A 21813-nucleotide genomic window follows, 5' to 3' on the forward strand; every position below is an offset into this window, starting at 1 on the left:
GTTGTGGTATATCCACCACGTTCTCAATTATGGCCACATCCTGAGATTTTACAGTCTGTGGTAATAACATCAGCTCTGAGTTGAAGACCTCTTTCTCGGGGTGTAACATTTGTCGTTAAGGTATTTCCTAACAGCTTTGTACGAAATATTATCTAACCGGCCGTGAAAAAAGCCTTAGGCTGTAATTAAATTTGCTAACGTTAACCTCACGGGATTTTCATCCTAAAAGAGCCGCCTCGTGTATGGAGGTCATCACTGCAGAATGCAGGGAGAACTCGATTTTAAAAAGTCATTCAGGGCAAAAGATATGACATAAAGTGAGGTGTTGTGTTGGAAGAAGTTTTAAATGAAGATATAAAGGTTGATGAAGTTATCCGATAGTTTTTGGATAAATTACGATTTATTTATCTCCTCGACCTTCTTCAGATATACCATAATTACTTTCCACTGTAACTGCAAAGAGAATACCGTCGGGCTTATACCTTATACTCCAACAGTGACCCTGACATCGATATCTTTGTAAGTTAATCTTTGCATCACTTGGCGTAGGTACCGGTAACTATGCAACCAAGACAAGTAGTAATTAGTGTTGTTTACACTGGGCGGTCACGCGAATCACCCACACTGAAGACATTCTGGTTTGCTTTCGTAGTTCCCACAAACAGAGATCTTAGCATTAAAACGGCACAAAGATGGTGGCCCATTCTAGAATTCTTCTCTCTAAGTGTTCCAAGTTCTGTAGAGAAGGCGAATTTATCGACGTTCGTTTGAAAGTGGGCGATAAACTTTTCGCTGCTCACCGAATTGTACTCGCTTCGTACAGCGATTATTTCCACTCCATATTTACTGATAGAAAGGAAGCGAATCAGGATCATGATCGAGCTGAAAGATAGAAGCATTTCGCCGGAGATATTCAAGATCGTTCTACACTCCATCTACACTGGTGATCTTCATGTTAACCAGAAGAGCGTATTTGAGTTTCTTCTCACAGCTAGTCAACTTCAGGTCGCAAGTGTAGTTCAACTGTATTGTGATTTCGTAAAGAAAAAATTCATAGAAAACAGAATTGACGTGAAGAGCTACTCCGTGCTGTGCACAGTCACCGAAAGACTCGGTCTGAGAAATCTGCTAGAGGCTGCAGAAGCCAAGATGGCTTCCATGTACAAAGATGTTTGCGAAAGTAAAGAATTCCTGACTCATATCAATGAACATCAGCTACTAAGCCTTCTTGGTCGAGATGACCTAAATTCACCCTCTGAAGCCTTCGTCTTTAAATCAGCGATGAATTGGATCAAATACAAAGGTGAAGAGAGGATGGCAGTCGCAGGAAAAGTTATCGGAGCTGTACGTCTTGGGCTGGTTGACGTGAAGATTGTGATTGAAGAGTTAAAAACGGAAGAATGCAGCGAGTTCCCGAGGTTAACATACATCTGCAGGAATCCATGATGCATCACTGTATGCATTCTCATGAATTTGCTGCAAGATCAATGCGTCCGGTAAGAAAAAGTCATCTTGCATTTGCAAGTAGGTATAAAACCTGTATTGATTGTTCATAACATGCCCTGTTTACTCGACCAGAGAATTCTTGGTTCCATAAACTCTCACAGTTCTGAACAGAAAAGGTGGAACACTCTGTTTAGTCTATTGTTGCACAAATATTTCCGATTGTGTCGGAAGAGAAAATGTGAAGTTGTTGCCGCTTAATTACTTGCTCGACTGATCTCGACTTAGTTTTCATTTTTAAATGTCTTCATGGTCATATTGATCTAACTCGTTCATTTAATTACTATTTTTCCCCTGTTACGAGTCAGACGCGTCAAGCGTGCTCAGGGCTGATCTTAAAGATCAATAATAATCGTACATCAACATTTCGGGATTTCTATTTTAATAGGATAGCAAATTTGTGGAACAATATACCTCATGATGTTAGGCAGGCTGAGTCTATTGACTCTTTTAAGCGTAAACTTAAGCCGTTTTATTTCAAGAGACTTTTCAACGTTTTTGATGGCGACAACTTTCGTACCCTTAAAATAATTTGTCCTAAATGTCGCCGGGTAAATACCCTTGTTGCGTGCACTTCTTAAGCAGCCTATTACTAAATATGTAGTCTATTAGTTAATATTTAGGAGAGGTTGGGTTGGAGCTTAAACCTAGTTGGGGACTTATGTCCTATTGTTTTTGCTCCGGCACTGCTTGTACAAATAAATAAATAAAATAAATAAATAAATAAATGTACAAATAAATAAATGTACAAATAAATAAATAAATAATTAAATAAATCTTCTCGGCCGTGAGCGTAAATTTAAAGCATGGAAGATCCTCGCTTTTTAAAATAAATTGTTAGGCTAACTGATTTAGAAAATTCATCGGCTTTGGATTTGTACTCTCTTCAACTCGCCGATCAGGTAATGCAATCAACTCGCTCTGCCCACCACGTAAGTCCTGTGGATCGAGATGAAAAATCTCTTATTTAATTTGTAACATACTTTCTCCATAGGAAAATATTACAACTAAGTTTAATTTCATGTACCTCGCCGCTACTGCAACTGTGGTTTGTTACGAGGTTCCGTTTTCTTAAGAGTGTAAAGCATTATCATCGTAAACGAACCGTCAGAGTTTAACTCTAGACGTTACCAACGAGGCTTTCTTTTATACAATAATGATTTCATGTTAAGTGAAGAGATCTTTTCCTTTACACTAATTTTTAAAATTATTTTATTCCCAGCTTTAACTAATGATCTCGATATCATTGACTTACGTGCGTCAACGAGGTAAATTTAATTTTTTGTTCTTTTTTTTCTTTTAATTTCAGGTTCTCGTGGCCATCCATCCAACTCCATATTCAAGGAGCAAAAAATACGTGAAGGAGCGAGAGACTGGAGGCAAAGTTAAGAGGAAAACGGTAACCAACGAGTGCTCCGCTCTCCCTTCTCACCTGTCAGAGGACGCTATGGCTCAGTATTTTGACGTTGACAACAAATTGTGGAAGCCTTTGGCATCGGTTGCTCAGCTGGGTGAAATAACGGATGTATGTCATTCTGCAGAATTGATTGGAAATTACTTGTATGTACTTACAGAGGAGCAACGGATAGTTAATGGGCAGTATGTTGTATACCGTTATCACATATTAACTAACACATGTGAGAAACTTCCAAAATTGAAAATAAGGGAATCAAAAGACGAACCAAAAAGCATTTGGCGCAGCCTGGCTAAGATCTGCGTATGCTTTGGCAATGAATATTTGTATGTTATTTCTCAATCAAATCCTCCTCAAAGATACAGTTTGAGCAATGATGTTTGGCAAGCTGGGGAAAAGTTGAATTTTCTCAAAGATGATCCAATGACTGCAGAAATGTTCCAATCTGTGGCTGCGACAGTAATGAGTTGTAAAATATATGTAATTCATGGCTATCAAGAAGTTAAGGGTCGTGAGCGGGTCGATAAACCAGCGGTAGCACAGGCGGCCCAAGCTCTCTTTGAGAACCACACAAGGAACATAATTTGCATATTTATAAGGATTTGTATGGGAGTTTCTACAAGATATCCACAGAGATAGTTAAAAGAGAAAATATTAAATAAAAATGGCTTACCTTGTTCCATACGTCTGTTGTTTGCTCCTGGTGTCGTTATTTTACCGATTTCACTTGATTTAAGCGGTTTTTTTTAATCCTGGTTTTCTACCACATAAAGAGAAGTCTTCCCCTCCCCCTCCCCCTCCCCCTCAGTGACCCTGACATCGATATCTTTGTAAGTTAATCTTTGCATCACTAGGCGTTTACCACATGTAACTATGTAATCAATACAGGTGGGAATTAGTGTAGTTTTCAGTGGGCGGTCACGCGAACCACGCATAAAGACATTCTGAGTTTCTACAAGCAGAGATCTTAGCATCAAAACGGCACAAAGATGGTGGCCCATTCTAGAATTCTTCTCTCTAAGTGTTCCGAGTTCCGTAGACAATGCGAATTTATCGACATACGTTTGAAAGTGGGTGATAAACTTTTCCCAGCTCACCGAGTTGTTCTCGCTTCGTACAGCGATTATTTCCTCTCCATATTTACTGATGGGAAGGATGCAAACCAGGAAGTGATCGAACTGAAAGATAAAAGCATTCCACCGAAGATATTCAAGATCGTCATAGACTCCATGTACACTGGTGATCTTTACGTCACCCAGAAGAACGTATTTGAGGTTCTTCTCACGGCTAGTCAACTTCAGGTCGCAAGTGTAGTTCAACTGTGTTGTGATTTCGTAAAGAAAGAATTCATAGAAAACGAAATTGACGTGAAGAACTACTCCGTGCTGTGTACATTCGCCGAAAGACTCGGTCTGAGAGATATACAAGAGGCAGCTGAGGCCAAGGTGGCATCCATGTACAAAGATATTTGCGAAAGTAAAGAATTCCTGACTCATATCAATGCAGATCAGCTACTCAGCCTTCTCGGACGAGATGACCTCAATTCACCCTCTGAAGCTTTCGTTTTCAAATCAGTGATGAAGTGGATCAAATACAAAGGGGAAGAGAGGATGGCAGTTGCTGGAAAAGTTATCGGTGCTGTTCGCTTGGGGCTGGTAGACGTGAAGATTGTGATAAAAGAGTTGAAAACCGAAGAAATGCAGCGAGTTCCCGAAGTAAACATGCATCTGCAAGAATCCATGATGCATCATATCATGCCTTCTCATGAGTTTGCCGCTGAGAAAGTTAAACCTCGATCAATGAGTCCGGTGAGTTGAAAACTGAGCTCTGTAGTTGCTTCCTTTATTTACAACACAGCTTTTGTTACAATCTCACTTGATTCCTCGCACTGCGTTCAGTTTCACGAGAACTGGCTCCAAGTTTCCAAAGTTTTGGAACACAATTCATCTGTCGATTCGTTGTCCTTAACCACATCAGCGACAGGGTTAGATGATTATCAATGATAACCATTCAATTATCAATATGTTTCCTACCCGGGGAATCTACAGTTATTAACAATAAGCCAGGGACTGCCATGTTCCGTTCCGTGATCGATTAAAACTATTTCAGTAGAAATACATACGTCCAAAAAATTAACCATCTGCTTTATTATATTATATGTTTTACATATGTTTACATTTATATCTACTCTATTATAGATATTAAAACCAAATACCTTCTTTGCAAAAAAATCATGTTCTTTATTGTCAACTAAAAAGAGGAATTTTAAAGTGATTTTCCCTTGTTTCAGGTACTCGTTGCCATTCACCCTACGAGCCTTTTACCGCGTCGCTATTTAGGTGAAGGTGAACACGTCCTTGCGACTTTTTGGTCTTTGTCTCCACCACTGCAGTGTATGGCTAATTACTTTGATGTCGAAGCGAAGCTATGGAAACCTCTGCCATCTGTAGCACCATTAGGTGAGAAAACTACCTCTTGCTTTTGTGCTGAACGCAGTGGAAACTACTTATTTGTAGCTGGACAAAAGCAGGAAAATGTTGTTGTAAAAGGCTCCTTATTAGCTAAACAAAAGCAGGAAAATGATAATTTTATACATCGATATGATGTGGTAAATAACTCATGGGTTAAACTACCAAATTATGGAAAAAACCACAAAATTGACAGCTTGTGTTCTCTCGGTGACTATATTTACGCTATTAGTGAATCAAATCCCCCTCAAAGGTACAGTTTGACTGATAACAGTTGGCAAGGGGGAGAGGGGTTGAATTTCATTAAACCGTTTGGTAGTGGAGGGTCACAAAGGAGGGAAGAGTTAATTACTGTTTCAGCGGCAGTAATGAGCTCTAGAATATATGTAATTCATGGTTATAGAACACGTGAAAACAATCACCAATATCTCGGGGCTTGGGTCGATAAACCAGCTGTGGTACACTGTTTTGACGCAAATTACAACGTGTGGACAAACATAGCGTCAACCTGCTTTCCTCATTTTGGATCCAGTCTTTTTGTTGTCAATGACAGACTTTGTGTGGCGGGGGGAAATATTTGTAATGGTTATGGTGACCCTGCACCGGTGGAAGTGTACCATGAAGGTACTAACACCTGGTCCGTATTGCCTCAGAAACGTATTCCCCCAAACGACTTGGGCGCAGTGGAAATAGAGGGGAGGGTGTATTTCATAATCCACAAATTTCCTGTCGACAGTGGGATAAGAATTCTACCTGAGGAAATGTTTCAAGTTGACTTAGGTGATTGGGGAGATCTAGGTAAAGTCCACTCAGGATCAGTTTTGTGTTATATGCCTGTGAAGAGGGAAAACTTGAAATCAACCTAGCAGGCGAAAAAATTTCAGATCAAAATAAATCATACTAGTACTAAATTTGAGTTTCTCTATGGTATATAAGACACAGAAATGAAACTGATTGGCCTGGTGACTCAATTTTAAGACAATTAGTGGTTCTGCAAAATAGAAGGATTTTTTTTTATTCTCGTATTTGAAACACAATACATGAGTGGGTTAAGAATAATAAATGAGGAACTAAGAAGATAACCGATTTCTTTCTCCTTCGTTCTCCCCTCACCGTTTAGTGGGACTGCTTTTGCCTTTTGCCTTTTGTCTTTTGTCTAAAAACAAGGAAATCATTAGGTCGGCTACAGTAAATTTTCTCTATCATCTTAACGATTTAGTTTATTGAGTAGCATGTTGAGACAGATGCTACCTGTTTTCATAGTTTTCTGACAAAAGGGCCTCTCTGTACCCTTAAATTGTACCGCATTACGATCAATTTGTTTTGCATTGCTTTTGGAGCATTTTCTTAGTCGGTGGTTGGTAGTTCACATAAGGTGAAAAGCACACAGACATGGCGTCTAAAACTACAGTTGAGTTCGCAGTTGTAAAGCAAATGTTTACCTAAATTTAGAAGAAACCTTTTCAGGTTACACATATATTTGGCCATGGAATCTTTTCATTGGCACTAAGATCGGCTCCTAGTAGCTTAAAATGAAAAGACACAACTCCATAGGACTTACCTTAGTGTTATATTAAAAAGGTAGATTTAATTTCTCTTATATTTGTTCAGTTGAGGTTACAGATGACGTCACGATACGCTAATAAATTAACACACGAGTCCGAGTGTATCACTTAGTTTAACACATTTTGACATCTTCTGATCAGACACGCGGAAAAATCAAATTTATCTTTCTGTTATGTTTCTGATTTGTTTGTTTTTTTCATACTGTTTGGAAACCAGTCTCTTCTTCTTGCTCATAAGCAGCTCCTGGTCAATCAGTTTTCCGGCAAAGTCCTTTCTTGCTGGACCGGAAATTACCTCGGAAATTGCTTGTTTTTAAACAGTGCATCATGGTGGATAGTCTCCTCTCGAGACCGTTCTTTGTCTCGGGATCCCTGTGTCTCCCTCCCCACAAGGGAGACACAGGGATCCCGAGACAAAGAACGGCTGCGAGAGGAGACTTCATGGTGGACAATGCCGAAAAAATGTATGTGTGACGTCAGCTGTGCTTTAATAAATCAAAGATAATGACCATTAGCAGAGCGCGTGATGTTTCATGGTATAAAAGTCTTTATAATGATTGTTCTAGAGAAATGTTCGTTAGAGGTTTATGTTTACTTGACAGGATATAGGCAGCACTCTATGTTGAAAACCGTGCATGCGAAAGGTTGTGATCTTACTTGAAGTGTATCATTCAAGGTTTCATATGCATATATGAACTTACTTGTAAATAAATTTCATTTTTATCTTTGTAAAATTGGCTCCTTATGTTTGTGACCAGGTTGCTAGGGCAATGGAGGACTTATAATCTGGTGGTCCCGGGTTCGAGATTTGCACCCCATTAAACATTGCACTCCTTCAAATTCTCATTTGCCCCCAATCAGTTCACTCTCCTTGGCTGCACTCTCTAACTTATGCACTGGTCTACCCCCTGCCTTTTAACTAGTTTATGTCTATTGACAGGCTTCCATAGTGAGTGGTCTATTAAAATTATTATCATTATGAAAGATTTGATGATGGCATTTTAAATATTCATTATCATAATTGTCATCATTATTACGCCCCATCTTGTTATAGATGGGTAACAGAGGAGACAGGAAACCAGGAAACCTAATAAAAGGCCAACTGATCTTGAATATAACTACTCGTTTCTCGCTCGGATGCTCTTTCAACCCTCAGATATAAACAAGCTTAAGAGAGAAGATGGCCTCATATTCCATCGTCGAATAGCGCACAAAAGGCCGCATTTTCATCAGGAGTATTGCGAAAAACACATACAAGTGAGGGTCAGTTGATGCTCCCTTGAGCTACTGAGCTCAGTAAAGAATTCCTAACTCATATCAATGCAGATCAGCTACTCAACCTTCTTGGTCGAGATGACCTCAATTCACCCTCTGAAGCTTTCATCTTCAAATCAGCGATGAAGTGGATCAAATACAAAGGGGGAGAGAGGATGGCAGTTGCAGGAAAGATTATCGGAGCTGTACGTCTTGGGCTGGTAGACGTGAAGATTGTGATTGAAGAGTTAAACACAGAAGAAATACAGCAAATACCGGAGGTAAACATGCATCTGCAATAATCCATGATGCATCACATCATGCCTCTCATATATTTGCTGCAGGGAAAGTTAAACCTCGATCAATGAGTCCGGTGAGTGAAAAGCTTAGCTCTGTAGTTACTTCCTTTATTTACAACACAGCTTCTGTTAAGATGTCAGTTGATTCTCCACACCGTTGCCAGAAATTTGGGTCAAAATGCCGGACGCGCGTGCGCATTGAGAAGTTTATGGCGGCGAAATCGTGTAAGGAAATGTATGGGATTTGGACAAAAATCCAAAATACAACAATACGAGTCAGACTATTACCTAGCTCCGACTCGAAAAATGTTCAGTGAAGATCAGGCTGTACTTCTAACATAAAATAATTTAAAAAGGTGTTTGTCTACTTACTTCCCGCAATGTCAGCAATATTCGATATTCGAGGCTAGCCATTCCCTCTTGTCTCTTTCAAATAAAGCGTAATCCATGGCAAATGATCGTCGATTTGAGGAGCAACCCTTCAAGAAGTCAACTAGCTCCGACTCGCATTAAATAAAGGGAAGTTCGAAGTAAGCAAATCATCCATAAAAAGAGACATTTATCGACAGTAAGATACTTCCAAAAGAGCTTGAAAATTGTTATTTTTGCTCTGTGGAGTCTGTGATCCGAGACCATCCTTGAGAACGCACCAGAAGGGAAAGCGTTAAAAGAAAAACCCTCCTCGAAACCTTCAAACTGCCGCCATATTTGTTTTTCTTATCCAGCAATGTTTGACGGGAAATAAACTCAATCCAGACCCCCTCATACTAAAGCAGAGCTTTGAATAATAATTTTCTCGCGCAAAAATTAAGAAGCAGATCAGAGAGATCTGTATCAGTACGTTCGTTGAACTGTGTTTTCAACTGGGAGAAAAAGCCCTTTTCAAGTATGATTTGCCTAGATCTTCCCATTTAATGCAAGTGGTTTAAGCTACAATTTCCAAAATGTCTGACATCTTAGACGATTACACAAAAAGCCAGTTTGAGTGGACATTGAAGCTTAGTACAGAGTGTCCCTTGCTTAACATCAGACAGCAAATTGCTATAAGTCGCTCTGCCTTAAAAATACCAAGAGATCAGTTCAAAGTTGTTTTCCTTTTGCTTTTTTCTCCATAAAGAAGGTCCATAGAACTTAAATCGTTCAATATTTTATATGGAATTTGTCTTGACCGCCATCTTTGTTTTCATCCGACTGCAATCCGCTGACCAATAAATGCGGGAGCAAAATGTCCTCGATTTCTGGCGATGCTACTCTTAGTTTCACAACAAATAGCTTTAAGTTTTAAAAATTCCAGAACATAATTAATGTGCTTATTCGTTGTCCTTAATTATATCAGCGACAGGGTTTGATAATTATCGAAGGGAATCAGTCTAATATTAATCAGTCTCTCGATCAAGAAAGCAAGCGTCCTGAACGGGGTATCTAGATCTATCTATAGTTATTCACAATAAGCCAGGGACTGCCATGTTTTCCGTACTGTGATCGACTAAAACTGTTGCAGTGAAAATCTACATTTGTAACAAATTAACCATCTGCTCTACTTTATTTTTGGAGCCTAAAATTAAATACTTTCTTTGGGAAAAAAATTCCAGAATGTCAGCTAAAAAGAGGAATTTTTAAATGATTGTCTCTTGCTTCAGGTACTCGTTGCTATTCACCTCACGAGCCATGTAGAGAATACCAAGGCATCTCAAAGACAGCAGACAGACAGCAGCGAGTACGGTGCGTACAATCCTTACTCACCACAGTGTATGGCTTATTACTTTGATGTCGAGGCGAAGCTATGGAAACCTTTGCCATCTGTAGCACAATTAGATAGAGAAACTAGCTCAATCTTTTGTGCAGAACACAGTGGAAACTACCTATTTGTAGCTGGAAATAAGCAGAGAAGTTATAATTTTATACATCGATATGAGGTGGTAAATAATTCATGGGTTAAACTACCACATCTCGAAAATACCCCAAAGTTAACTGCTTGTGTGCTGTCGGTGACTATCTTTACGCCATAAGTGAATCAAAACCTCCTCAAAGGTACAGTTTGAAAAATAACAGTTGGCAAGGTGGGTAAGGTTTGAATTTCATGAACCCAAAAGGCTTTCGACGGGGACTAAACGAGGAGAGATTGAGTCCTGTAGCAACAACAGTATTAAAGTCTAGAATATATGCAATTCATGGTTATAAAATATGTGAACGTGGCCAACTTATTCAGAAGTGGGTCGATAAACCAGCTGTGGTTCATTGTTTTGACCCAAATTATAATGCGTGGAAAAAGATCGCTTCGACCTGCCATCCTCACTTTGGATCCTGTCTGTTTGTTGTTAATAACAAACTTTGTGTGGTGGGAGAAAATACTTCTGAACAAGGATATGAATCTGCACCTGTGGAAGTGTATGATGAAGCTACTGACACCTGGTCCGTAGAGCTTCAGAAACATATTCCCCCAAACGACTTGGGTGCGGTTGAAATAGAGGGGAGGGTGTATTTCATAATCAATAAATTTCCAGTTGACAGTGGAATTAGAATTCCACCTGAGGAAATGTATCAGGTTGACCTAGGTGAATGGAAAAACTTATCAAAAGTCCATGTTATTAAAGATGTTTTCTTTCATAAAGGTCATGAAGATCATGAAGGTAGTGTAGTGTTGTGTTATTTGCCGTCAAGGGAGAAAACTTGAAATGAATTTGGCAAAGGAAAAAGTTCCAATTCAAAATGAATGACACTTGTACTGAATTTGAGCTCAGTCCACCCTACTTACACAATAATAATAATTAATAATTTACATTTCTATAGCGCTAAAATTATAAAATATTCTAAAGCGCTTTACAACATATTAACTACAAATATTAAAATGATAAACGACAAAATATCAAAACAAACTGTAAGCCAGCTTGAATAGATGTGTCTTAAGCTTTGACTTAAAAATCGTTACATTTGGACTGTTTCGAATTTCAAGCGGCAGTTCGTTCCACAGAAAAGGTCCAGAACGGGCAAAGGCACGATCACCAAAGGTCTTAAAGTTAGTTCTCCAATCTAAATGGCTAACACCCATATAATCTAAATTTAGATCAGTGGGTTCAAGCCGTGTCAAATGATCATCTAAGTCTTCCCAGTAGCTTATTAAATATGTATAAACATTTCGACCAATCAAATTCCTTCACTTGGAATGCGTAAGGGGAAATCCTTTACCGAATAGTTACGAATTCGCTAGCTCTACTTGGTTTGGACGTTCAGGTATTATCGGCTTTGTCGTGTACTTTTGGCGCTTCTTCGTCACTATGACTGACAAGGATACAAGTAGAGCTCGCAAAAGAACATATAATAAAATAAGCGATGTACAAAAGTCAAAACTACAAGAATATTATGACGGCGGCATGAAAACATGCAGTTCTGATAATACGGGAAAGATTGGTGTGGCAGCCGAGGAAACTGGGCTGACTATTGATCAAGTAAAGGTAAGATATTTATTAGTTGGACTGAAACACTACCACGTTTGATGTATGCGGAATACCCCGCCACTTATTTACATCTCGTTGAATAATAATAGCGATCATTGTGGTGTCTGCTTCTTTCTTCAAAGCGCACCGACATATGAAAATGATGTAGTGGTATATTGTCCTTCAGAATTATACTTCCCTTGCTCTAAGTACTGCACCAACTTATCTTTTAAAGGATTGAATCTTAAACAAAATTTTGCCCGTCATACACCAAGGTCAAGGAAGTTCACCGTACGATTGTACTTCATAATGAGGCGTTGTGGTAATTGTTTGCCTCGTTAATTAAAGGAAGCTCCCATGTTTTTTTTTAAATAATTGTTTTGAACCGTTTTATGCTCGAAAATACGCTTGCAGTCTGCAGTATAATCAATGATCAAGAATATACCGGTAAAAGAAGATAGGCGTTTACTCATCCGTTAATATAAATTATAAAGAATAATTATTTTGTGTTACCCTATTGAGAGCTAACGTAAGCAACCTTAGTGAAACGTAGGCTAACCTTAGTGCCCTGTTGGCCAACAGAAGAGCTAGTTAGGCTAACCTGAGTGCTCTGAGGCTAACCGGAGCACAAGTTTGGCTAATTGGAGCTGACAAGTAGGCTAACCTAAAAGTGTTAATAGTAGGTAACCTGATAGCTAACGATCGAATCCTGGCTCGAAGTTTAGGTTCCATCCTCAATCTAGAGTGGTTGAATGTTACATTTATCATCCATTCGACATCCATGTACATGCCAAGATCTACCTTTATTAATTTGTTGCCAGCCAATCATTCTGTTCTGGATCGAATACAATCTATTGATCAAGTAAAGTATACAAGCTCAGAGCTTCTGCGTGCAGCTTGCATGGGTATTCATAGGGTCAGGTCCTGCCAGGGGGTTCCCTGTGTTGCTTGTCTGAATTTAAAAAGCTACGGTGTCATTATTTTGTCTATATTTCTCCACCTTGTTGTTGTTGTCGGAATTTTGGTGAACAAGATCTTAATTTTTTCAGACTTTCATATATTATGCTATCACTACTCTTTTGGCCATGTCCCTTGTGGGAATTTACCCTGGCTGGGCCTCTATAGGGCCAGCAAGAGAAAGAGGGCAAAAAGGGAAGGGTTGCTATTGTAGCTTAAGGCATTTTGAAATACTTTATTTTAATGTGATACATTTATATAGAAATGGATTGGAAATGCTAGACAAAAGGAAAAGATAAGTTCTGGAGTACAAGCAGCTCCAAAGCCAATTAAGATTCCGACGGGTTCACGTGGCTCACACTCCTACAACATGTTCTGTTCAGAGTATTTCAAGTCAGGTGAGAGGCCTGATAATGTTTTCAAACACTAAGAACAAATTATTTACATGCATTGTAACTATTATAGACCATTGCTAAAATAATTATAGGGTTACATTAGAGGCATTACAATCCTGGGGGATGGGTTTGCAAATCCCCCCCCCTCCCCCATTTAAAAGAATTTTTCAGCATTTGTCAGTCAAAATGCTTAGAATTCAGGCAACAGTAGAATCAATTTTAAGGCAGTTCTGCATCAGTTTAATGCTAACACATTAGGAAATTGTGTAATTTTTTCAGGCATGGAGGTCACAGTCCCCCCCTCCAAGTCCAAGGGTGCCTGTACGTCTATGGGTGTCATTAATAAACCTCTACCAGTGAATTATTTCTAAGAAATGAATATTGTAGCTTTCTCTCCTAACTTTGCCTGCTGGATGTTAGTTTTATTTTGGTACCAGAATACCAGATTTAAATCAATAATGGACAGTGGTTTTGTTAAATGTTTCTAAACTCCAGGAGGGGTACTTGCAAGGGTGGGGGTCCAACAGAGCTCTATATCGCAACCCAAAAGGGTTTTCATCCTCAGCTTCTTTTAACCTTTGACAACATAATAGAGTGGTTGATTAATTTATTTTCAATTTTAGTGAGATCTTTGATTGCTGAGGAAACTGAATATCATGCAGTGACATTATAATAATCAAACCAATTCAATTAATATTCCGTGGAAATGAAAACTTTAATTTTTTTTTTTTGCTAGATGAGTGCAAGAAATTGTCTTTGCCTCAAAAAAACAAAGAAGCTGCCAAGAAGTGGCATGACATGACATCTGCAGAAAAAGATGAGTTCAAAGGAAAAGCAGAAAGTTTAAAGGCCCCAGATGTTTCAGAGCTTAGTGAGGCTCAAAAATCTAAGTTGATATCAGCTCACAGGAAAAATCCTCTAAATGAGGTAAAGATTTCAATCACTTTAAGAAATAATCTCTAAGTCAAATTCCAATTAGGCAGCATAAACCATGAAAATTCAGAATAATTTAAGACTTTATTAAAAGTGGATGAATAATTTCTAATTGTTGTTAGTATAATTTCAGAGCTGAGCAAAGAGTTTCCAACAATCTGATTGGTCGAGCGGTTCCTTATATGATGCGATATAAACCGCTCTGCATGGTTTATATAAAATGTTAAAATAAAATGTTAGTAAATGTTACTAAAATGTTATGATTTTAGAAATTTCTCTGTTGTTCAGCTCTGAAATTATACTAAAACAATTCTTCACCTCAGGTTCGGTGAGTATTGTGGAATAATCCCCTCTACTTCATCTCGGGGATTATTTGACGATATTCACCTCTCCTTCGGCGAATAATTGTTAATTATACTCTGTGGTAATTAATGGAACATGCAGATGTTTGTGTCCTTTTGAGTAATTATCCTCGTGCCACATTTTACTTTTTCATCTACTTCAACAGATCATGTTTCTGGAAGACTTAGGCTGTGAATGTTCTCTGATTTTTCAAGACACTTCAGGCCAAGTGTACAACTTTGGATCAAGTGCAGGGTACTCTTTTTTATGCCTGAATCCTGACATCAACATCAAATTCCGAGACCACTTTGGTATTATATTATTACTTTGAATTAGTAATATTATAAACATCTTTGAAAGTGTTCTGTTGATTTTTTGGCATGCAACTGTATTTAGCAGAAGCTTATATCAGTAGCTTATACTATTCAGTGTGTCATCCAATTGACGAGATTATTCATGATTGTAACTGCTGCCTGGTTAGCTCAATTGGGAGAGCGCCGGACTGCTGTGCGGGAGGTCGAGAGTTCAATACCGGCCGGACCAACACTCAGGGTCTTAAAATTAACTGAGAAGAATATGCTTCCTTTCTCAACATCAAGAAATGGTTAGATATTCTAGTCTTCTCGGATAGGGACGAATAAATGGAGGTCCCGTCTCCTGCAGGGTTAGGGGTAGGAGACGTTAATTTCCCACGCACGAGATTACTGTGTGATGGATGTCCTCCCCTGGGGTGGGATGGGTGGGAAAAGGTGAGGTCGTTACATGGACTAAAGCGGCTGCCAGAGGCGCCTGATAATGCTGACGTCCGATCTCAACCTTAGTAACACTGTAGACCTTAGCAATTCAGCCTATGCTGCTATTAAGGTATCGAATCATTCACTTTCACTTTCACTTTCACTTCCCTAAGGTGAATATGTTATCAAAATAGACCAGAAACTTCATAGTACCTCTCTCTTTATTTATTTAGCTTGCACCAATGAGAGGTTCACATACAAAGATGTACAACAGCTATTCAATTCCAAATACAGTAAGTTTAAAAATATACATATTATTTACTTTATAGTACAGATATTAACATGTAATTGTTGTCATCATCATCATCATCATCATCATCATCATTGTCATCATTATTATTATTAGCTGAGTGGTTGTGAATGGCTTATTCGATATATACCTTAATAGCAGCATGGGCTGAATTGCTAAGGTTTACAATGTTATTAAGGTTGAGATCGGACGTCAACATTATCAGGCGCCTCTGCCAGCCACTTCAGTCCATGTAACGACCTCACCTTTCCCCCCACACATCCCACCCCAGTGGAGGACATCCATCACACAGTAATCTCGTGTGTGGGAAATTAACATTTCCTACCTCTAACCCTGCAGGAGATGGGGCCTACAGTTTATTCGTCCTTATCCAAGAAGACTAGAATATCTATCCATTTCTTGATATTATAGAAAGGTAGAAAATTCTCCTCAGGTATTTTAAGGCCATGAGTATTGATCTGACTGGGCCTCGAGCCTGCACAACACAATCCGGCGCTCTAAGCAATTGAACTAACTAGGAGGCGGTAACAACAAAGATGATGATGATGTCTATAACAAAATCCTCAAACCTGATTGATTCTGAACAGCGATTATTTGATCCTTAATCTGAATACTATAATAAGCAAACTGTCCAATTTGGCCTGTGTGATAATCATTACAGCTGCTTGTAATTAGACAGGTCAAATCTGACAGTAATATGCAGCCAATGAAAATCCAGTGGAAAATGGCACTAGCCAATGAAATTGAATTACTTATTCCTACCTTGTGTCTCACATTTTAGCAAAGAAAGTGTATGATGGGACATGTGGAAATGGTCAATAAGACTTACTGTCATACATTTCAGGGGTACTCAGGCTCCTTACTTCCCCAATTACTTCCTAAATTTTACTCCACTCAGTGCTATTATCATTACCAATCAATGTTTATCTTTCTTTTGCACTGTAGGTGAAGCAATAAAGAAACCAGGCAGCAGGGTGCCGTATCTACGTGGGGGTTTTACAGTAGAAAGTCTCCCAGATGGGTTAGGGTTAGGGGTTAGGGTTAGGGCTAACCCTAAACCCAGAGTTTCTGCCCTAGCAAACTTTGCTTTTAGAGTAGCACCTGTGAACATTGAAAGGAATCAGTTTAATGTGTGCTTATGAAAGGAATCAACCAAGACTTACATCTTAACACACGTCCTTATTGAAAACATGAAGAATTGCAACTTATACGACAGAAAACACAGGGTAGATAAAGCTGTCCAGCTAAAGTTCTGGTCAATAGTTGATATATCTTTTACTTTTCAGCAAAACCTACAGAAACATGAAAGTTATGTGTTCAATAAAATTAACCATACCAAATTTGTGATACAAATGTTGGGCATAGTGAAGAAGCCCATCAGTCAAAACATCTGTCCTCTTGTGAGCACTCATTTCTTTAGTGACATACGAAAACCTACGCAGAAAGGACCATAACCTTTCCACCCCTTCACCATCTGTCAATCCAGTTCCCTTGATCCTTCTTGGACTGTATTGGATCTACAGACAATCACATTGAAGATAAACCTAAGAATCAATATGGTATGGACCTTGCATGAGATAGTTAGCCAATACATGTACTAGCCTGCAGTGCAGGCAGATTTTAGCAGTGTGAATGAATATTTCCAAATCGAGTGTTCAAAGCACCATCTTGAATTAGGAAAACAGTGGAGAGTTAGAGCAAAAATATGTTTACCAAGCCAGTAGACGTGAGACCTCCTCCCGCATTGCATTCTTGCCCCAACTTTCCAGTAAAACAAACACTCAAAAGATAACAACCACTAAAACCACCTACACTGCATGCTATATACTCAAAAATTTTAATTTTCAATTTAGGTAAAATAAACCTCTAGTAAAGGTTCACTGGCCGGTGGTCTTTTCCGAAGCTGATAGGTTTATGTAGGTTGGCCACTCTTTTAAAAGGAACATGTACATGTGCTTAAATATTTTACCTCGATTGCTAAGCTGACCCTTGGATATCATTTGCTTTTGATTTTGGAAACTGCTGTCAGATTTCTGATCCCACACTGCTCACCCATTGGTAAGCGTGGGATGTTTATTATAATTACAACTGTATTTGACCAATGTTGTGGTATTGCCACATATTTCTTCACATTGTCACCAGGCCATTTACCGTCAAACTGATATATAATTACTAACCTGGCATGATGCCTTGTGCCCATAGCAATGGAATATGGGTATGGCAACATCAACACCTTCCAAGAGGCTTTCATGAGATGAACACTACCAAATATAATCATGTAAATGAAAATTGTGTAAGAAGTAACAAACTATTCTGAAGTTAAGATGTGATCCTCACAGATATTCATGCAATTTAAATGTAAGCAATAATGGGAATTTAACCAAACACAAAGAAGAAACGAATCTGGCCCCATTGGGATTTCAGCCCATGACATTGTCATTACAATGCTCTATCCACTGAGCTATGAACCGCCATATGTTGGGAGCAAGCCAGTACCCATGAGAGGAAGTGATGAAACAGGCAATGGACTAACGTGAGCTGCAAAAATGAAGTTTTATTTAATTGAGCCAACTGCTCAAAATTCATTTCATAACTCTGTCGATTACATCTTCATTTAATTCCCACAATTCACATAATTCCAGACTGTTCCAATAAATATATCTTATTAACCAAGCGCGAGGGCCGTACTGGGAGAATATCGGCCTGAGGTCTTGACAGTACGGACCGAGCGCAGCGAGGTCTGTACAAAAAAGAACGAGGGCCGATATTCTTCCAGTACAGTCCCAAGCAAGCTTGGTTAATAAGAGATTTATTATACGACTGAAGTTCAAAGGGACCCAAGTGGCTGGTCCAATACTGAGAGAATATTGACCGGCAATAGAGCATTGATTGGTTGATTTTAGTTATTGGCCCTCTGACTTCCCGAGTCGTGTAATAAATTATTTTATTTCATCCCAAATCTAATAGGAAATACTTTGGACAGTTCTACAAAATTAAATACCACTTTAGAATTACCATTTAGCCTCCTGCACAGTCATGTTCAAAAAATTTACTTACCTTCAAATGGTGTGCTAATAGACAAGCGATGTCATACATGATGATTACTCTGCTTCTGGTGCTCTCATTAAGACTTCTAAGCCTCTTAAGCTCATAAACAGAGTATGATATTCTGTAGAGAGAAAAGATTATTGAAAAGGTGAATCAATAACCAATGTTTTCTTTTAAATCTTTTTACACAAAATCTAAGACAAATTTAATATATTTCCAATAATATGACATTCAAATTTAAAACAAAGTTATACAATGATGATGCTATTAGTGTAAAAAATCATAGGATGCTCCTGCATTGTATATACAAGTGTGCTAATTGTCAGCTTGACAAATTCATAATAATCATGGCTCTATCATCTAATTCTAACAGACAATACATGTAGGATTGAGCACAACATTAGGTAAAATGTATTTACATAATTATACTCCATACCTTTCACCAAGCTTTATGTTAAGGAATCCTTTAGGAAAGTCATGTCTGCATACTCACCCAAAGACACCTTTCTCATCAAAGAGTTTGTTTTTGCCTTTTGATCTTAAAGCTGAAAGAACCTCTCCAGCATGGAACTTACTGCAGTTCTGTGATAAAAAAGGGACAAAAACAGAAAATCTTGAATTCAAAGGGCCAAAAGGAAAATCATACAGTTCTCAAATTAACATCTGAGCATTGCATCACCTTATATACAGACCTGTTCCATGTCTGCTCCAGCTTTGCCATAACTGTTGACAAAATTGTCAACATCATCCTGGTCTGCAAATAGGAGTGTTCCATGTTTGGGTGTTCCTAAATCATGCCCTTTGTCCTTTTTTCTACACAATCCAAAGCACCCATCCATGCTTTCAATGAGTACACCATCATCCTATTCAAAAGAGAGGGGAAAAGAGAAAAATAGATATAAAACAGAACAGCAACAATAACTTAAAATGAATACTGCAGAACTACAGCACTAGTGTAAAGATGAGTGCATTTTGTGTGCCCCAAAATGAATGCCATAATAATATTCCTCAAGTGCAAGCTACTCTTCAGAACAAATTACAATGTATAGTTACCCTTGGACATATAGGACACCAAGCTCCATTGTACAAATTTGCATTGTAGTTTGTACAATGCTTGTACTGATGCATGAAATACCTTCACGTGAAAACAACAAAATGTCAATTAGGACTAATTCTTTTCTTACAGCAAGTCAGTAGATGTACATGTACAGCAAGAAATATGTCTTGTAAATTAATGTAAATGGAATCTTCACCTTAAAACAAACAGTCAATGTATCTTTGAATCATATGAACACAAAAGCGACAAAAGCAAAGCATGAGTTTGCCAGCTATATATTTAAGCTGGGCAACTAGATAATAAATAAAGAAATAAAATAATTATATAAAGAAGCACTTGTAAATCATATTGTGACTGCCTCTACTATTACTATTACTACTACTACTACTACTTATAATAATAATAATATTAATTAATAATAATAATAATATAACAAGAACAACAACAATAATAATAGTAATAACTTTATTACTTCTAATATCAATAATACCTTAGTAGACCTTGTACATCCACAAATTAGCAGCTTTGATACTCTCAACCTATAACCACACATACCTGAATTCTTCAAAGCATTCTGAATTAAGGATACTGTAAATTGAGCTCACCTAAAAAAAACATACCGTCCAACCAAAATCAATCAATTAAAAAAAGTCTGGTCACATGTCTGAAAAAGACTCTTTGCAAGCGAACCTACATGTGTTGGTTGTAGCTGAGGATTGAGTTCTGTGATCACTTCTGTGATGTTTAGCAGGGACACTTGACAATGAAGAAAGACCTTCTCCACAAACTCCATCAGTTTGAAGCTGAATCCTGTGGTGGGATTTGCTGGTGACCCTGGCCAGAACTGACATTTCAAGAGTGTGACAGCATGCGGCTCACAATCACACACTTGTACATATTTGAGGTGATGATTTCCTAACATTCATAAAAAAATAAATGAACAACTTATGAAGTTAAGTAAACAAAACAAACAAACAAAAAAAAAACATTACATACAGCTTTACATACCTCTTACTTTGTTGAGGGCCTTGTAGACACCTTAACCAACCGCGAGGGCCATACTAGGAGAATATTGGCCCGAGGTCTTGAAAGTACAAACCAAGTGCAGCGAGGTCTGTACATAAAAGTCCAAGGGCCAATATTCTCCCAGCACGACAGAAAAGGCTCTTACAGATAGATGCAAGCCAAGTTTATTGTTTCTCTTTGGACTTAATGGCAAGCCATATCATTACAAAACTTAATTGCATGTGGGATCATTCAGGACATTACCCGGTCCAATACTTAGAAATTATTGGACAGCCAATTATGGGCCCTGACATATTGAGAGAATTTAAATATCGTATCATTATCATCAGCGTTCTTGATTTTAGGCAAGCGGCAGGAAAATGTGACAAAGGAGCAGATAAAATTGAAAAAGAACGCTTCGTTTTAAAACCATTCTAGTATTTTCTAACCACTATAAATGAAATAAGCTGACCTGAGGCATCCAGAAGTCTGAACAGCGTTACTGTTGCGGTTCTGCACGTATGGCCATAGCTAACAGTTGCCTCATCTGCATACAAAGGAGAAAATACCCCATCCTAATAAAATAAAGAAAGTAAGAAGTAGATAAAAGTACAGTTTAACCAGATATGTTACACTAAAAGTAGCTAGAATACAACCGGCCCCAAAATATTCATACACACCTTCCATTGCTCAAGTACATGAAACTTGTTTCGATTAACATGTAGAGCTCGTGCACATTCAACACAGAAGTACTGGCGAGGGCCACAGTATTCACATCGTGTTGTAGCGATACTCTTTTGACAGTTCACACAGTTAATCTTGTCTGGAAGATGCTGTTCTTCGATGTACGAGTTCAGCAACTTTTCCCGTACCCTTTCCCAGTTAGCAGAGATACTCAAAACACGATTTTGCTGTTGAGTGGAGAGAGTTCCTGCTTGTCGAGATCGTCAAGAGGGACATCTTGTTCTACTAGACTGTTGGTGTCCTGACTATTTTCCTCCGTACTCTTATGAGGCTGCTTACCAAGATCCACTCTCAGCGGAATCGATACAGTGGTTTTCTTTCCATCGCGCCCAATATTCTTCACATCAAGGA

The 21813-nt window shown here is 38.5% G+C and overlaps 1 protein-coding gene and 4 pseudogenes across 7 annotated transcripts in view; 4 read left to right on the forward strand and 1 right to left on the reverse strand.

The window, feature by feature from the left end:
- The first annotated feature begins 592 nt into the window (after positions 1 to 592).
- On the forward strand, positions 593 to 3594 carry LOC111347345 (uncharacterized; annotated as a pseudogene). The gene is made up of 2 exons (XR_016000794.1): positions 593 to 1496; positions 2813 to 3594. The product of XR_016000794.1 is annotated as an uncharacterized LOC111347345 (transcript).
- A 161-nt stretch (positions 3595 to 3755) lies between these two features.
- LOC111347346 (kelch-like protein 28) lies at positions 3756 to 8225 on the forward strand. 3 transcript variants are annotated; one of them, XM_022954596.2, is made up of 3 exons: positions 3756 to 4725; positions 5208 to 5376; positions 8005 to 8225. In XM_022954596.2, the coding sequence occupies exons 1-3, from the start codon at positions 3907 to 3909 to the stop codon at positions 8010 to 8012; spliced, it is 996 nt and encodes a 331-aa protein (XP_022810331.2). In that variant the 5' UTR covers positions 3756 to 3906; the 3' UTR covers positions 8013 to 8225. The 3 variants fall into 3 exon arrangements, with proteins under 3 accessions (XP_022810331.2, XP_088615173.1, XP_022810329.2); XM_088759047.1 differs by lacking the exon at positions 8005 to 8225 and adding an exon at positions 5483 to 7684 and having other exon boundaries at positions 3758 to 4725; positions 5208 to 5437; XM_022954594.2 differs by lacking the exon at positions 8005 to 8225 and having other exon boundaries at positions 3758 to 4725; positions 5208 to 7684.
- LOC148732014 (kelch-like protein 23) lies at positions 8220 to 11177 on the forward strand (annotated as a pseudogene). The gene is made up of 2 exons (XR_016000795.1): positions 8220 to 8577; positions 10144 to 11177. The product of XR_016000795.1 is annotated as a kelch-like protein 23 (transcript).
- A 601-nt stretch (positions 11178 to 11778) lies between these two features.
- On the forward strand, positions 11779 to 16613 carry LOC148732015 (uncharacterized; annotated as a pseudogene). The gene is made up of 6 exons (XR_016000796.1): positions 11779 to 11955; positions 13157 to 13292; positions 14026 to 14216; positions 14731 to 14875; positions 15532 to 15591; positions 16554 to 16613. The product of XR_016000796.1 is annotated as an uncharacterized LOC148732015 (transcript).
- Positions 16614 to 16714: 101 nt separating this feature from the next.
- Positions 16715 to 21813, reverse strand: part of LOC148732016 (uncharacterized) — a 5189-nt pseudogene continuing 90 nt past the window's right edge. Inside the window, exons 1-10 of the transcript XR_016000793.1 lie at positions 21399 to 21813; positions 21191 to 21293; positions 20408 to 20628; positions 20269 to 20318; positions 19710 to 19791; positions 19349 to 19519; positions 19150 to 19238; positions 18666 to 18777; positions 17786 to 17869; positions 16715 to 17125 (exon numbers count right to left, since the gene is read on the reverse strand). The exon at positions 21399 to 21813 is cut by the window's right edge and continues 90 nt beyond it. The product of XR_016000793.1 is annotated as an uncharacterized LOC148732016 (transcript). The remainder of the gene's footprint in view (positions 17126 to 17785; positions 17870 to 18665; positions 18778 to 19149; positions 19239 to 19348; positions 19520 to 19709; positions 19792 to 20268; positions 20319 to 20407; positions 20629 to 21190; positions 21294 to 21398) is intronic.

The sequence above is a fragment of the Stylophora pistillata genome, chromosome 4 (assembly GCF_964205215.1).
Source record: "Stylophora pistillata chromosome 4, jaStyPist1.2, whole genome shotgun sequence".
NCBI lineage: Eukaryota > Metazoa > Cnidaria > Anthozoa > Scleractinia > Pocilloporidae > Stylophora > Stylophora pistillata.

Bases quoted from the DNA above. Each gene is read 5' to 3' on its own strand.
- LOC111347346 (XM_022954594.2), top strand. From the start codon at position 3,907: ATGGTGGCCCATTCTAGAATTCTTCTCTCTAAGTGTTCCGAGTTCCGT. The intron at 4,726-5,207 runs GTGAGTTGAAAA...CCCTTGTTTCAG, and splicing joins AACCTCGATCAATGAGTCCG to GTACTCGTTGCCATTCACCC.